Raw genomic sequence first — 17614 nt, forward strand, 5'->3', positions numbered from 1 at the left:
TGGCCATGTCACTTAATCTTTTCTGGCCTGAACTTTCTTACTTTGAAAACAGAGACTATCAATTAAATTAATGATATTTAACTTTCAGAAATTAATGAAAGCTATGAACCCCTTTCTTAGGAGATTCATGTGTACACATACAAAATCTTCAAACTTCGGGAGACTCATCAACCCCCTTCAAAGCTCATCTATAAACCCGCTAAGGCATTTTTCTTAAAATACGTGCACCAGGATGGCCTGAAATGCTTGTTAAAGGTGCAGTCCCAGACCCAGCCCAAAAGATTTTGATGCACTATCAAAATTGAACACTGGGTGTAGGACCAGTAATTTACATTTTTTACAGAGTACTCCAGGTGATTCTGATGCAAGTGGCCCCTGATGCGCCATCAAATCTAGAGAAACAAAGTACTTAAGGCATCCTTACATCTCAAATGTAAAACCTACAGAACAGATGCTCACTAAAATTCATTCTAGACCTAGAACTCGACTTCTGTCTTTGCGGGTGTGTCACTAAATGAGGATAACAAATAAAAATTAACTTCCAGGTCTTTAGCCTGAATGACTGCTGGTGCCATTAGCACCAAAGGAAAAACCTGAGTTGACTCATTCACGTGGGGAAGTTGGTACAAAATGTATTTGTTTCAAAACGGGAAGAAAAAGTTTAAAGAATATTTACAATTTGTTAACTAGTTACTAAATATTTATAAAATCAAAATAAAATAAAATCCCAAATCTGGAATCTACAACTTTCTGAAGAAATGTAAGGCTAAGCATAATTCTCTGCCTGGGAGCTGAAACTCTATTAAATCAAAGAAACCACACACAGTAACAGTTTCGAGCAAAACAAATGGTTTAGAAGTACAGGTATTTGCAAAATAACAAGTATGAAAATTATAGAGTAACAATTTGAACTACCATACGACACTACAGTCTAATAAATCTCGGTTTCCTTACTGTTATTATGTACTTTAGTTAATATAGTCGTAGAGAGGATGAACATGTTAATTTAGGTGTATGTATATAGTATCTACATCTTCTGAAGTACTTTGCATAAAGCATTTTTACTTAATGCTTTGTGAGAGGAGTATCAATTCTGTATAAATAAAGTCACATTCCAAAAGTTCACAATTAGTTAAGTATCAGGTCTGAGCAAAACTGGCCTCCTGAACTGATTATTTTGATGTTATGGACACCTCGGATGGCCCTTCTACCTGTCATCTCCAGCCCATCGACTCGTGTCCATTTCCACAGGCGTCCTCCAATTCCCTTTAACCATCCCAGAGATGGCATGCCTTTCTCCAGGAGACCCACTCGCCCTAGCTCCTTGCTCCGGTTTCCCCGGCCAGGGTCCAGAAAAGGGAAAGACGGGAGGAGAGTGAAGAAGGGGGTGCACGTCGCCCGACCTGAAGCGTCGGAGCGCTGCCCTTGACTGGCCCGGTGCAGAGCAGCGGAGCAGAAACCCGGCTCCCCTCTCACCGCTCCCCGAGGACGGCCTCCTGGGCGTTTGAGAAGACGAAACCAGGCTGCGCGAGGGCGCCAGGCCCAGGCTGCACAGGGTTTCCGACAGCAGCGCGTCCAATTTCCCACAGCGGTCCTGCACCTTGCAGTCTGGAGGCCAGGGTGACTGTGGGACGGGAGAAAAGCCGCAGCCACACTCACCTCCTCCAGCTCGGGCCTGGCCGCTTCCGGCCCGTCGGGGTCGCCCATCGCGCAGACTCCGCCAGAGTTACTGGAGCTGAGGCGACCGGGCACTCCAGGCCACTTCCAACAAGCACTGGCCCCAGGTTGCCCGTTATGCTACTGAGTCCGCCCGCCCCCGGCTGCAGAGACCCCGCCCACACCGGGAGGCCCCGCCTCCCCCGCCGCCGCGGCCCCGCCTCCCCCCGCTGCCGCGGCCCCGCCTCCCGCCTGCCCATAGAGGGACTCTGCCTGCGCAGGCCTGGTCCTTCCTTCCCGGCCTCAGGGACCCGCCTTCCCCATCTGGCCCCGCCCCGCGCTCCTGCTCCGGCCCCGCCTCCCCGGCCTGGCCGAGGAGCCTGTCCAGGGCCCGCCCCGCCTCTCGCTCCCTGCCTGTGGCCTGAGCTGCTCCGCCTGTGGCTCTCGACCCCGCCTTCCTTGGCGACTTCGGGCTCTACTATCCTGGTACCGGCGGTGCCCGCGGTGCAGGGTCACCTCTCCAGGTTGCGATTCCCCAGCAGCCCTCGCCGTGCCTCAGGAACACGGTCTGTCGCGCGAACTCGGCCAGTCCCCAGACTGCCAGGTGCCGGTGGGACCACACGCGGGAGGAGGTAATAAGGAGGAAGCGCTGTCCGTTGTCTGAGTGGTGGTGGGGGACGGAGGGGAGCCACACTCTTGGTGGGGGGAAACCCGCACCGTTAACAAATAAACAAAGAGGAAAAGCTGCCTTGTTTTGCATTTAAGCGCCCCAAAAGAAGCGGTCCGGGGAGGGGTGTGCGCGTGCTTGGGGGGTGGGGAGGGCTTGAGATGGGGGGGTGCTTTGAGAGCTCCGAAACTGTTTCACAAGCTGAGATTTTAGTCGTGTTGATGGAACTCTTACCAAGTGGCAAGCGCCATGCTACAGACCGTATGTGAATTAAGTCACTTACCTCTCAGGACATCTCCGTTGAGGTAGCCACAGAACTGTCCCGCGTGTTGCAGACGAAGCAACTCAATCTTAGGTTAAATAAGATTATCCACCTAGATTAGAAAGTAGTCGACCGCGCGGTCTCCCTGCCAAGTTGGCTCTTTCCAAGGCCGAGAGTTAAAGTCGTGGAGACAGGAGATCCTCCCCTGTAAAGAGCAGTAGGCAGGTGGCTACTGATGGTCACAACAATATGGTTAAATTACTAATACCTGTCTCTCAGGGGAACTAGCTAAAGAAAACTACGAGAGAAAGAAAAAAATAGTTTGATCTACAGAAATAAAAATGAGGTGAAAGATTTGTTTAGGTAGCTTGAAGCTGAAATCTTAAGCTTTGAAGAGCATGCACCTGTTTTGCGGATAGCTGTGTGAAGTGGGGTATTCAGCTTTGAAAATGACTGAAAGGCCCTGGCCGGTTGGCTCAGCGGTAGAGCGTCGGCTTGGCGTGCGGGGGACCCGGGTTCGATTCCCGGCCAGGGCACATAGGAGAAGCGCCCATTTGCTTCTCCATCCCCCACCCCCTCCTTCCTCTCTGTCTCTCTCTTCCCCTCCCGCAGCCAAGGCTCCATTGGAGCAAAGATGGCCCGGGCGCTGGGGATGGCTCCTTGGCCTCTGCCCCAGGCGCTAGAGTGGCTCTGGTCACAACAGAGCGACGCCCCAGGTGGGCGTGCCGGGTGGATCCCGGATGGTTGGGCGCATGCGGGAGTCTGTCTGACTGTCTCTCCCCGTTTCCAGCTTCAGAAAGAAAAAAAAAAAGAAAATGACTGAAAACTCTTTCTAAAACCTGCCCCTGCCCCAGGGTGGGGGTGGGGGTGAGAGTTATCCAGAGAGTTATCCATTTTGAGGCCCTTACTAGGGGTCAAGTGCCGAGTAAAACTTTTTTTTTTTTTTTTTTAACAGAGATAGAGAGTTAGAGAGAGGGATAGACAGACAGGAACGGAGAAACGAGAAGCATCAATCATCAGTTTTTCATTGCGACACCTTAGTTGTTTATTGATTGCTTTCTCATATGCGCCTGACCGCGGGCCTTCAGCAGACGGAGTAACCCCTCGCTTGAGCCAGGGACCTTGGGTCCAAGCTGGTGAGCTTTTTGCTCAAACCAGATGAGCCCGCACTCAAGCTGGCGACCTCGGGGTCTCAAACCTGGGTGTTCGGCATCCCAGTCCGACGCTCTATCCACTGTGCCACCGCCTGGTCAGGCCAGAGTAAAACTTTTTTACATGTATTAACACTAAATAATAAATTCTATGAGAAAACTTGAGTTTTAAAGAAATTAGTTCGTTTACCATAGGCCACATGGCAAATAAGAGCAAAAATTCTATCATTTAATGGAAATCATCAAACAATATGTCTACCATGTCAGATAGCACATACAGTATTGAAGGTACAAAAATGAATGAGCTTAGTGAAAAAGAACGTGGATCCTAGGATACCCATATCATGAACACGAATTCTAGCTCCCTTATTATTACCTTGGACAAGTTACTTAGCCTCTCTGAGACTTTCCTATTTGTAGGATAAGAACAAGAATAACTCTTTCCTCATAAGATTGTTGTATAGATTTAATAATATATTACTTGTAAAGCACTTATTGGGATAGGAAATTAGTATGAAAGCTTCCAAGTACACTATTAATCAGGCCATCATAGAGGCTATGGAACAGAAAGGCTCAGATCAAATTGAGTTGCTTGAATCTCATGGGTTATTAAGTAATCTAAAATACACATCAAGGGAAAAGCAATTGGGGTAGCTAACACACTTAAGATGTGTGTGGGGAGGGGAAGGAGTGGAAAGACCATATTAGCCAAATCTTAATGTTACCCAGCGTTCATATATCCTGTCTTTACTGCATCAGCCTTCCTGGCTGGTGTAGTTGTGAAGACCACAGCTGAGGACGAGCAAGTGGTCTCGGCAGACAGAAGGTAGAACAACACGCAATTGTTCTTTTGGAGAGATGCCGGAGAAGGTAGGCCTGGTCACAGCTGTAACTCACCATGAATATACCTGCTGAGGAGCTGTGAGTGTTACCTGCGTTTCTTGGGAAGAGGACATGTGGGACCAGACTGGATGTCACCGATTTGTCAATCTGGAAGTGACTTAATTCTCACCTATGAATATTTAAGATTTACTTGGTCCTTCCAGACATTTCTTTTTAATTTTTTCTATTTTAACTTTTTTTTTTTAATTTATTCATTTTAGAGAGGAGAGAGAGAGAGAGAAAGGGGGGAGGAGCAGGAAGCATCAACTCCCACATGTGCCTTGACTGGACAAGTGCAGGGTTTTGAACAGGTGACCTCAGCATTCCCAGGTCAATGCTTTATCCACTGTGCCACCACAGGTCAGGCTTTCCAGCCCTTTCTATCTGTGATATTCTGTTTGTTCTATTATTTTTATCTCAGTTCAACACTGATTTGTTCCATTTATTTTATCTTTAACATGCCTCACAAAATAATAACTTATTTACTATTTATACTTATCATATCATCTTATATGTAACACACCATCTTAGGAATTTCCTTTTGTCTTACAAGCTATTTGCTCCCATATTTATTTTATTCCCACTTTTATTCTCACTTTTATGACAGAATTGAGTAATCTTATATAGCAAAAACACATTACATTGCTTAAAACAGTGCTTGGTACATAGTAGGCAGTATGTATTAGTTTCCTCGAAGTGTTTAAAATTAATATGAAGAACAAATGTAAAAAATTAAATGTGTAATTGGAAGGTCTTTGGGAGTAAGACGATTTTATACCTTCATATAGTTTTTGTGGCATGTTATATTTTCTAAAAGTAACCACAACAATACAGGGGTAGGTTTACAGTAATGAGTATGTGAAACACAGTTTATTCTTGTATTATTATTTATTAACTATTATATTATTTGTTATTATTATTGACCTACTTTTGCCCACCCCTGTATTTCTGGTCCCACATACTGTTTCAAAACTTTGATACTCCTCCCATCAAAAGGTAGAATCTAGCTTCCCTTCTGCTGTGGTCTGTATGTTTATGTCCCACAAAATTCCTACGTTGAAAAAGTAACGCCCAAGGTGATATTAGGAGGTGTGGCCTTTGGGAGGTGATTAGGTCATGAAGAGTGGAGTATTCATGAATCGGTTTAATGCCCTTACATTGGACTGTTTATTTGCTATTGAATTGGGTGAGTTCTTTTTTTTTTTTTTTTTTAATTGATTTTAGTGAGAGAGGAAGGGAGAGAGAGACAGGAACATCAAGCTGTTCCTATACGTGCCCTGGCCAGAGATCAAACTGGCAATCTTTGCACTTCAAGACGATGCTCTAACTGAGTATCTGACCAGAGCTGGGTGAGTTCTTTACACGTTTTGGAAATTGACCCCTTATCAAGTATATGATTTGCCATTCACTAGGTTGCCTTTCCATTTTGCTGAGAGATTGCTTTGAAATCTGTAAATGGTTTTAAGAAATAGGATGAGCCTGACTAGGCGGTGACGCAGTGGATAGAGCGTCGGACTGGGATGCGGAGGACCCAGGTTTGAGACCCCGAGGTTGCCAGCTTGAGTGTGGGTTCATCTGGTTTGAGCAAAGCTCACCAGCTTGGACCCAAGGTCGCTGGTTTGAGCAAGGGGTCATTCCGTCTGCTGTAACCCCCCAGTCAGGACATATACGAGAGAGCAATCAATGAACAACTAAGGTGCCACAATGAAAAATTGATGCTTCTCATCTCTCTCACTTCCTGTCTATCTGTCCCTATCTGTCCTTCTCTCTAACATTTTTCCTCTCTCTGTCAAAATAGAAATAGGATTAATAAAATGGACATTGATGGGGTTAAAACAAAGGTTTTTAATACAGAACTACCTCAAGTTGAGCAGGTCAAAGAGACTCCTTTTGGGTCCCCAACAATAAGGGTCCCCCAAAAATATACTTTGTCTACTCCTGTTTCAAGAAATTTTAAAAGTTGGAAGGCAGCAATGATTATGAGAAACCTTACCAGCAATCACTTGAGATAGTGATTAGGCATGTTAATCAAGTTAAAGATTGACAAAAGGTCAATAATATGTAAAGAAGTAGTGTCTTCTTTACCTGGATGTTAGGGGAATAAATATCATGTTTTGCTGGGGAACATTTCCTGTGTGTACATGCAGACCCAGAGAAAAACCCCAAGACTTAAAATCTACCTCTATAAGTGGAAGGAAAAGAAACAGGTTGGCCACTCCAGTCTGGTGATTTATACATTTATTAAGGGAAGTTATACCAGGCATGTCTTGGATGTCTGCAAGACAAAATGGATCCCCACACCTGCTTGGCAGGTGACAGAGAATTATAGAGGTCAAATAGTGGAGGAAGAGAGACTAGTCACAGCTACTCATACACGAATGCTACCAGGTATAGGGATTTACTTTATATGTTTTACCAGGTCAGGACAACAGCTTGTTCCAGTAACCAGCACATAGTGGGAGGCAGGATAGGGGTGCTGATTTATGTCAGAATGAACACCAGTTACAATCAGACATCTATAGAGATGGGGTACATTAAGCAATCTCCACCTTCTGACCCAGGTCCAGCTTGCGGGTCTGGCATCAGTCACATCATGGAACAGTCTCTCCTCCATACTTCTCCTACCTAGTATTGTAAAATCAAAACCTGTTGATGAAGTCCTAATGAAGGCTACAGTTAGGAACATAAGAGTTGATGGAATTACAGTAAGTTGGTATGAGAACTGATATGGTTGAATGGCTTTATGTGAAGTACTTGTGTCTCTTTTTATCTGATTGTATTTGGGGCATGGACATTGTCCTACCTAGTACTGTAAAACAGAAAGTACTGTATTTCCCCATGTAAAAGAGGCACCATTTTCTGAAAAGTTTGGAGTCTAAAAACTGGGCGCATCTTATACAGTGATTGTAAAATTTTTTTACTTGCATTTCCTGCTTTTTTGCAGTTGTTTTTGCACTCGTTGTTGACCGTGATTCATCATCAGACAAGCTAATGGATGAGAGTTTTGACAGTAATGAGTTGTAGGAATTTTATGATAAATAAAACTTGGAGTTCAATAACTTTATGTAATGCATTTTTTTTTCAAATTTTGGGCCCTGAAATTAAGGTGCGTCTTATACACGGGAGCATCTTATACATAGGGAAATAGAGTATGTAAATATACACTTCAAGCAGTGTTAATTGGACATACTAAATGGAGATCGGTAAGATTGCAGAGTCCCCAACAGTATAGAAGCAAGTGGAGTGCTGGTAAGGATAAATTCTGTGTGGTAGCCCTACGGAGAGCATAGGCTAGGGTTATGGCAAGGAGACAGAACTACTGGGACTTTGGACAAGAGAACTTCCATTTGAGGGGCAGTTAATACCTTGACATTATTTATTGAAGCTACTCCTATGACTGAAGGATGTAACATGATTTTGAAACCTGAAATACGTATCTTGGCTGATATCTAAGAAACATTCTGATGGGGATGGCAGTGTCCCAAAACATTCCATAATAAAATGGAAATGGTTCATACAGGACCATGCTGCCTGGCGAATGCAAAGAGAAGATACAAGCAGGGAGCCTCTTTTCCTCTAGGGCTGACTCTGAAATTATGAGAAGCTACCGGATTCTGTAGTCACTTGTACAGTGTCCTATAAACAGTGCTGAGCTGATCGATGAAGAGCTACTAGGTTTGTGGACAGCAGTTCCAAGGTGAATAAACAACCTCCTATTTGAGGAGGTTTACCACTCTGATCCAAGATGGTAAAAACAAATCAGCCTGGAGTGCTGGATTTGAAATGCAGCTGTTTTCCCAGCAGTGATGGAAGAATTGGACTATGGTAAAAGCCTTTGTGTTTTGATTTGTACTGACTCATGCATGGGCAGTGGCCAATGGGATGTCTTGGGGCACAGCCCTATGGAAATTTGAGGGGATACCTTAAAAGACATGTCAGTGCCCATCAGAACTCCCTTGAAGGTTTGGAAAGCGACTGCAATCAACAAGCTGATATCCCCATGTGCTCTCCCTTTATTTTTTTTATTTTTTATTTTTTTGTATTTTTCTGAAGCTGGAAACGGGGAGAGACAGTCAGACAGACTCCCGCATGCGCCCGACGGGATCCACCCGGCACGCCCGCCAGGGGCCACGCTCTGCCCACCAGGGGGCGATGCTCTGCCCCTCCGGGGCGTCGCAGAGGCCAAGGAGCCATCCCCAGCGCCCGGGCCATCTTTGCTCCAATGGAGCCTTGGCTGCGGGAGGGGAAGAGAGAGACAGAGAGGAAGGGGGGGGTGGAGAAGCAAATGGGCGCTTCTCCTATGTGCCCTGGCCGGGAATCGAACCCAGGTCCCCCGCAGGCCAAGCCGACGCTCTACCGCTGAGCCAACCGGCCAGGGCCGTACTATCCCTTTAGATGGTGACCTGGGTCCATGAAATGAATGATATGAGGGCACTGTGGCAACACAGATATGGGCTAAATCTAAACATATCCCTCTTGTAACCTCTAAGGCACAAAAATGCCAATAAGAGCTGTTCTGTCTGCCAGCAAGGGAGACATATTGCAGATGGCCATGTGACAGATTCCGTGGTAGAAAGGCCCTGATCATAGCTGGCAAGTCAGACTGATGCTGGTAACCCAGGGGTACTACAATACAAATGGGGTTAACAGGAATAGACACTGACTCTGGATGTGAATTTGCTTGCCAAGAGGTAGATGCAAATCCTTGAGTACTGTATTATGAAAAAAATCCAAAAAACAACCAGAATAGAAGATATTGCACCAATTTGAATGAAATTAATGGGTCGTTTCTTCAGACCAAGGAGCAAACATACTTTATAGCCCGTAAGGCCCAACAATGGCCAGAGAGTCTCTCCTCCGTGGTTAATTTGATAGAGAACTAGAATGGGCAATCAGAACTGGTTTGTTAATGTGCTCACTCCACATGAGTATGAATGAGGCTAAAGGAGTCTCCCTACTGGGTAGGTTTTTATGTTGGATCCGCTGAAGAGAAGATGGGGAAGATGCTGTTATTCTTTCTTCTCCACATCAATTCAACTTTTTATTCTTCTACTTGATGCAGTGGTCATAGGACAGTTGCTGCTGCAACTATAAGAGCTAGAGGCAGGGATGATTCCTAAGCCAGAAATTGTGCTTTTAAACTTTGTGTTCCAAAAGGTCTGATGGGATAGGATGTCCCTTCACCCCGTCTGCTAAGTTGAGGCTAACAGTGAATTCAGCTATATTGCCTGGTGGCAAAAATTGCCCACTAGTTCTGCACCTGTGTAACCTTACCTTATCTGAGGAAGTAGGAGGGACTTGCTAGACCAGTATTTCTGTCTGCAGTGTAGACAAGCACAGTGGTAGAACCTAATATCCCTTCCAAAGGTGGAAAGGTTTGGGTATAAATGGGGAGAAGGAAAAATATATAGTAACTATGGGTAAAGGAATGAATAAATGGGTTATATAATTAGGGACATCCCATATTTCATTAACACATTGAAAGTGGCTCAGAGGCCCTGGCCAAATAGCTCAGAGTTGGTTAGAGCATCATCCCAATACACCACGGTTGCGGGTTCGATCTGTGGTCAGGGCACACACAAGAAGCAACCAGTGAATGCACAACTAAATGGAATAACAAATCAGTTTATCTCTAATCAATAAATAAACTTTAAATAATAAACTTAAAATTTTTTCTTAAATCAAGAGGCTCAGAGCAAGAGATGATATAGTTCCTTTGCTCGATTATACCAGATGCAGGGTAAAGCCATATATTGCTGATACCTCTCCTGCTTTTGAAACCTGACACAATCCGGCCCTGGTCGATTGGCTCAGTGGTAGAGCATTGGCCCAGCATGTGGATGTCCCAGGTCCAATTCTCGGTCTGGGCACACAGGAGAAAGAACCATCTGCTTCACCACCTCTCGCTTTTCTCTCTCTCTTCTTCTGCAGCTGTGGTCAACTGGAGTGAGTTGGCCCCGAACACTGAGGATGGCTCCATGGCCTCCACCTCAGGCGCTAAGAGCTCAGTTGCTGAGCAATGGAGCAACACCCCAGATGGACAAAACATCATCCCCTAGTGGGCTTGCCAGGTGGATCCTGGCCGGGGTGCATGTGGGAGTCTCTCTCTGCCTCCCCTCCCTTCACTGAATAAAAACAAAAAACAAAACAAAACAAAAAAACCTGACACAATCCAGTGGAAGCCTGTAAACCTGAGTGGCCTTGCCCTAGGAGACATTTTCATGATACGATGATGGACTGGACAGTTATTGAATGGGATTCTAGTAATGTGCCATTATCTTTTGACTTTTATGATTGTTTTGCTGTAAGGTATTCATGTTCAGACCAGGGGTTAGACTGTGATATTGTTATTTATAATAGATACATATTTGGTCTTTGTCTTTGTTTCTGGCACAGAGCTTCTAAAAGCCTTGGATTTTCCTGAGTAATAAAAACAATAAAGATATCTTTTGTTGTTAATGAGGTGACTTTTGGTGTGCACCCAAGGATGGTGGCTGGTTGCCAAGGACACAAAGTGACAAGAGGGTTGGAACTTTAAGGTTCCCATACCAGGGAGGGAAGAGGGGCTACAGGTTGAATCAATGACCAGTGGCCAATTACTTCATCAATAATGCTTATGTAATGACGCCTCCATAAAAACCCAAAAACAGTTTGGAGAGCTTCCAGGTTGGTGAACACATGGAGATTCAGGTGGAATGGCATACTTGAAGAAAACATGGAAACTCCTCCTTCTTTCCCTATGCATATCTCTCATCTAGCTGTTCTTGAGTTATATCCTTTTATAATAAACTAGTGACCTAATAAGTAAAATGTTTCTCTGAATCCTGTGAGCTGCTCTAGCAAACTAATCAACCCCAAGGGAGAAGTCATAGAAACCATTGGCGTATAGTCAGTCAGATGTACAGGTAACAACCTGGGCTTGCAGTTGGCATCTGGAGGATAGTCTTGTGGGGCTAAGAACTTTATCTGTTGAAACTGATACTGTTTCCATGAATTAAGTTGAATTGTAGGACACCCAGCTGGTATCACAGCATTGATTGATGGTGTGGAAGAACACTTCCCCACACCAGATATTGGAACTGGGTGATCAGAACTTCCAGTGAGTGACCAACTCACTTGCTTACAAGTCATACTTTCCACAAAATAGAATAGCCCAATTTAGGAATGCAAGGTCCAGAATTCCTGGAGATGTACCTCACTTCACACTTATTAGCTGCATAACCCAAAGCAAGTTATTTAACCTGTATCTATTGTGTAACCTTGAACAATTTATTTAAGCTGTGTCTGAGGATGGCGATAGGCTTTAATCTCCTAGGATAAAATGAAATATATGTAAAACACTAACAAAGTGCCTGGCACATAATAAGTACTAACAAAAGTTAGTAATTAAGAAAAACTTCATGTGACAATAGTAACAATCCAGTAATATATTTTAAGAGATAATGTAAGATACTTTCCTTAAATTTAATCTAAGGTACCTTGATTGACATGAATAAAGTAAAAATAAATTTAGAGAAGAATTAATCTTTATGTTTGTGCCTACCTACTTGGGTTAATGTAAACACTGACACTATTTTCAATCACTGTTCACTGTTCAGGCAGTTTATTGAAGGCACTTTTTTTTTTTTCCAAAGTTAGAAGCCAGAAGGCAGTCAGACTCCCTTACATGCCTGACCAGAAACCACCCAGCATGCCCACCAGGGGGCGATGCTCTGGCCATCTGGGGCGTTGCTCCATTGCTGCCGGAGCTATTTTAGGGCCTGAGGTGGAGGCCATGGAGCCATCCTCAGTGCCCGGGCCAATGGAGCCTTGACTGCAGGAAGGGAAGAGAGAGAGAGAGAAAGCAGAGGGGGAGGGGTGGAGAAGCAGATGGTCGTTTCTCCTGTGTGCCCTGGCTGGTAATCGAACCCAGGACTTCCACATGCCAGGCCGACGCTCTTCTACTGAACCAACCAGCCAGGGCCTATTGAAGGCACTTCTAACCAGCCCTTTATCAGGAGGAAGAACGTAATTCAGGACGAGGTGATTACTAGAAACACTTTTCCATAGATTATAAGTAGGAAAGATTTGGCTCTTGGGAGCTTACAAACAGGGGAATTTTTATTTATAAATAAAAAGTAACAAACACTCTGGGTAGTGTTGCAGAACCACCTGGAATGCTGTTTAAGAATAAAGATTTCTGTCCCTCACTTTAGAATCTTATACCTACAGTCATATGTGAACAACTGCCTCAAGGGAGGAAAGCTCAGTTTGAATTTAGACCTAGAAATTGCGGATTACTTTTAAAGACATGAAACTAGTATCTTTAAGAGAGAAACGTTTAGGAACAAATACTAAGTGAAATCTTAAAAAAAAAAAGCCCTCTCAAGTCTGCCACAGAAAGCCATTATGCTGGAGTCTGGATATTCAGACGATTTAGGGAAAAAAGAAAAGTAACAGCCTTTGAAAACCCTCAGTAAAGTTCATTCTTGGTCTTCCCTTCCTGAATTTATTTTAAATTCTATTAGATTTAATCACTAAACAAGACCAAAAGAGAACTTTATTTTACATGACTTTATTTTACATTTAGAACCATTTTATGCTTTACTTAAAAAAAGAAAAACTCACTCTGTTTTTAATATTCCTAAAAGCATTTTAAGCAAAATCTTGATTTAGGAAGACTTAAGACATTTAGCATTATTTTAAGTATTATCATTCTCTCAGTAATTATTAAAAATAAGTTCACAATTAGGGTTTCAAATGTCCTAATCATTATCTAGTTTGTTCTCATTTTATATTTTATCAATCCCAGAATGTGCATACAGAAGGTGATATATAAATTTTATCTATTTCAGACATATCAATGATCATGACCTCTTTATCTAACTATTTCATTTACTCAGAAATAGCATTAAGACATAAAAACCAATGTCTTACTTTGTGAAATAACCTTTGGTTAATTTACGCACTCTAACATAGCATGTTGTTTAAGTTTTGTGTAATACAATGAGTTTCACTATCATTTTAGGTTTTAATATTTATTACATCAGCAGGGCTGAGAATATTATGTGGTTCAGTCTTCTGAAGGAAGTTTTAATCTAATAAAAGTGTAGTGCCTTTGAACACAAAGAATATCCTGAAGGCCAGGAGTCCTATGAAGGAACTGAAAGGTGGGAGATTCCCTAGAATTTCTCTCCTCATTTTCAGTATGTAAAGTGGCTAGTTTAATTCACTTTATTGAAGACTTCATAAAGAAAACAATGTTCCTTATTATGCCATTGAATACATCTACTAAAACCACAGGAATTTAGAGATATTGGTTCTAGGCTACATAATTAATGGGTCATCAAAAAAGAACCTGTCTCTTGGTTATTAAGTGTAAACGAGGTAACTTCCTATGCTAAGTAAGGGTCCCGTTTGCTTCCCCCATGTGTAAAAAGAAAAGGTGGCCTGGCCAGTGCCATTCAGGATTCTCTGCTAACTGTAAAATGTGGACTGATTTTCTTGTTTCTTATATATAGTCCATATGTATATAAACTTTCAGTTCTCTAAATCAAAAAATTTTTATGCACATAACCGTGTCAGTGTATTGCCCTTAGTTTAAAAATGTACAACTATATAAATAAAAACTATTGTTTCTTCAATATTACTTGACATTTCTTCTGTAATTTCTTTATTTAAAAAAGTAAATGTAACAAGATACTTAAAAAAGGCTAGATACAAAAGTAGTTAAGCTGCTCACGAACATTTAAAATTTTCCAAAATGTATCTTCAATAATCATGATCTTATAAAACATTTTACAGTTATCAGAAAGTGCCCAGGCTGAGTTTACATAACTGAAAATACCTTAGTACAAATGTCTAGTTAGAACTGAAGTGCAGTAACCTTCTGACTGACTGCTCATTGAAATAGGGATACAAAGAAAAAAGTTGATTGTGATCAAGTATTGTGCATTGGCCCCATCATATGTACAAAAAGTGCCCTCATTCAAAAGAACAATTACATGCAAAATATTAGTGATATCATTTAATATCCTAGAGCTCAATGCAGCCAAAATAAACCGCAATAAGTGGTTTTTTATAGGTAAAAGTGATTTTATCTCTAAGATCTGAATGTCCAGAACTTTTTTACAAGTTCCATATACATGATACACAATTGCAGCCAACCACAAATTAAACACCATAAAAAAGTTAAAATGAAAACACAGAACATACTTAATTTTTTATTTTGAAATTCCCTATTCCCTCTATACAAGAACCTTTGCTGAAACACTTTCCACAAAGGCAGCAGTGAATTTTCAGAACATTTTACATTTTTCCCCTCAGCAAAAAGATAAATCACAGTGTAAATTATGTTGTTCTGCTGTCATCTTTGGCTGGGGTTAGACCCAGAAGTTGTTGACTAGCAAACATTACAGTCAATGTTGCTAGTGCTCCTCAGGTCTTTATACTACAAACTCAGCAAGGAATGTTTGCATTTAATCTCTTTAAGGTACCTCCAGGGGGTGTGACAGCATTGACTTCCATAAACTTTTATAGACAAATGGAAAAAAATCTACAAAATTAGCTAGAATATTACACAGCAGTACACACTTTTTATAGTCTACACAAAACCAAAATTCTTGGTCTTAATGGCAAGTAGCAATTTCTGTTTGAGAATCTGTTTAGAGGAATACAGTGGGACGTAAAGCCGGGAAATGCAAGTGTTTGCAGTAGGAAGATGTTGGTCATCTGGTGGTCTTATTGTGATTGAGGGCATAGGCTGAAATCCTTCTTCACTGGCTGGTAATGATGGGCTCGATGTCCAAAAGTAAACCTAAACAGGAATATAATAATTGTAATTTGGGCTTTTAACAGATTAGCATTCAATCCTTAATTCTGGCACTATACATAGAGCCCCGTTCCAGTATTAAAACTTACAAAAAGTTATTCTTCTGACTAGGTTTTAAATTTATTTCTTGAACTGAAAGGAAAAGTTCAGGGTCAAAGGAAAAAAGTGTCAGATATATAGAAAAGTGGCTATATTTCAGGCACTCAGTTTCTCATCTGTTACAAAAGGATGTTGGACTAAATGTTCTCGAAGGGCCTTTCCAGTGGCTAAATTGTATGGAATATCTTTTTTTTTTTTTCATGGAATATCTCTTAATGGAAAAATGCACAAAGCCTCCCCTCCAAAAAAGGTTCAAAATTCAAAGGTAATAAAAAAAAAGATATTTTGCATTTTATCTACTAGCAAAACAACCCAGTATTTTCAGTGCTATATTGTGATACAGAATTACTTTATAACAGTAATTAACAGGAACATCTACCATACATCAAAATCCATGCAACAAACCATATTAACATTGAGTTTTACTACACATCTATAATACTTTGTGTGACATAAGATAAATGTTAACTTCTACTTTACTTAAATATGATAACAAAGGATATGTTTTCCTATAATACTTATTTTTATTAATACACACCATTCTTCACTGACTCGTATGTGTGACACACACACACACACACACACACACACACACACACACCATACCTTCAGTGATAATAAAACAGTGCCTATTTCTTAAGGTAAACCTTTTCAAATCTAATGCATTTACAGTGCACCAGCTAAACAGACAAATATATCCAATATCCCAGAGTGACTAGGAAACCTAAATGAACTAATTTGTCATTTCCTGAAGCATAGTTTTATGAGAAGTCCAGTAACTCTACAAAGCCTATAATTTGCAGGAATAATTCAAGGCAGAACAGTTGGGGAGACCCTGTTATATTCTTATATCCGTCAGCACTTCCCCTCTGACACATCAGGATAAAGCTAGAGGAGAAGGAAAAGACACCTTGATGTACTGCATAAGCCCTAAGAATTTTTATATAGGCGTTTAAATAGTGAGGCTTGCAAGTAAAAGCTGTTGATAGGAAATACTGCGGTCCTTATATGTATAGAAATTGTATGTGTCTCTCTCTCTCTCAAGACTGAAGAGTTAGCATATTTGTCTTCCAGGAAAAGAAGAAATTGCAATGAGATTTAATTTGACTAACTGGACAGAGGGTGTATTGGTTTAAAAACAGCAGAAAATCAAAACTAGGAAATAGATAATATATACCCTAGAATATACCAGATAGCCAATCATTTCTATTTCTGTTTCTGGTAAATCTTACGGAACTAATATGTTGCCTGTTACAGAGAAACAAAGTCCCCAAATCTAAAGATTGACTACAAGTGGTATATCTCTAACAAGCTATGGAGGCACTCCTGAAAGCAACAAAGACAGTTATGGTATTAGCACTGGTAGAGATGTTAGGGTCCACAAGTAAAAGTCAAATTATATGGAATCAATTATATAGAATTTACCTAGGGAACAATCTAAGTGGAAATCACTAGGATGGCTAAGTCAAGAACAGAAGCTGATGACAGCTATGACTGCTGAACTGAAATATTGGTGAAGAAATAATGGAAGGATTGGGCAGAGGGTATGTACATATAAAGATTAAGCAATCTAAAAGCAGGACCCTCTCCCCAAGTAAGTTATTCCCTGCCCAAGTAACCATTTCCCTCTCTCAAATAAAATTAGGGTATATATCTAGAAATGGAATCACTTTTATATGTATATCCATGAGCAGTCTAGTCTACACTACTGGGAACTAAGGTTGGTTCAGCAGGGGAAATGTCCCTCGAATTTCTACAAGAAAGTCTAGTGGAGACCTCCCTTTATTCCAGAGTAACGGACAAGTTGATTTGGCTATCGTTATTCTTGGACATAGATTCCACTGGCTTTAGGATAGACTTTACTATGATCAAAGTTAATATTATTTAATTTATGCTTCTAAATTAATAAGCAATAAGAGGGTGAAAAGGATAGGTTTAACATCCATATATCACACTCTAGTGTACAGATAGCAATCAAGATGCTATACTTTTCAGAAGTTTTGCGAAGGCTTGCTACTGGCCACAAGGATGAAGGATGTATAAAAGGAGCAGCCAACATATGTAAGCACTATCTGGAAAAAAGCCAT

The 17614-nt window shown here is 41.7% G+C and overlaps 2 protein-coding genes across 9 annotated transcripts in view; both read right to left on the bottom strand.

Moving 5' to 3' along the window:
* Positions 1-1806, bottom strand: part of RRM2B (ribonucleotide reductase regulatory TP53 inducible subunit M2B) — a 42814-nt gene extending 41008 nt beyond the window's left edge. For 2 of the 3 annotated variants that reach the window (XM_066379255.1, XM_066379254.1), the window contains exon 1: positions 1660-1806. In XM_066379255.1, coding sequence (XP_066235352.1) covers positions 1660-1707 — 48 coding nt within the window. In that variant the 5' untranslated portion in view covers positions 1708-1806. Of the gene's footprint in view, positions 1-1403; positions 1616-1659 lie in introns of those variants that run through there. The other variant, XM_066379256.1, reaches the window with a different exon arrangement.
* Positions 1807-14788: 12982 nt separating this feature from the next.
* UBR5 (ubiquitin protein ligase E3 component n-recognin 5) overlaps positions 14789-17614 on the bottom strand; it is a 141885-nt gene continuing 139059 nt past the window's right edge. For all 6 annotated transcript variants that reach the window (XM_066379261.1, XM_066379260.1, XM_066379257.1 and 3 more), the window contains exon 59: positions 14789-15413. In XM_066379261.1, the coding sequence (XP_066235358.1) occupies positions 15201-15413 (213 nt within the window). In that variant the 3' untranslated portion in view covers positions 14789-15200. The remainder of the gene's footprint in view (positions 15414-17614) is intronic.

This window comes from Saccopteryx leptura, chromosome 3 (assembly GCF_036850995.1).
Source record: "Saccopteryx leptura isolate mSacLep1 chromosome 3, mSacLep1_pri_phased_curated, whole genome shotgun sequence".
In the NCBI taxonomy this organism is placed as follows: Eukaryota; Metazoa; Chordata; class Mammalia; order Chiroptera; family Emballonuridae; genus Saccopteryx; species Saccopteryx leptura.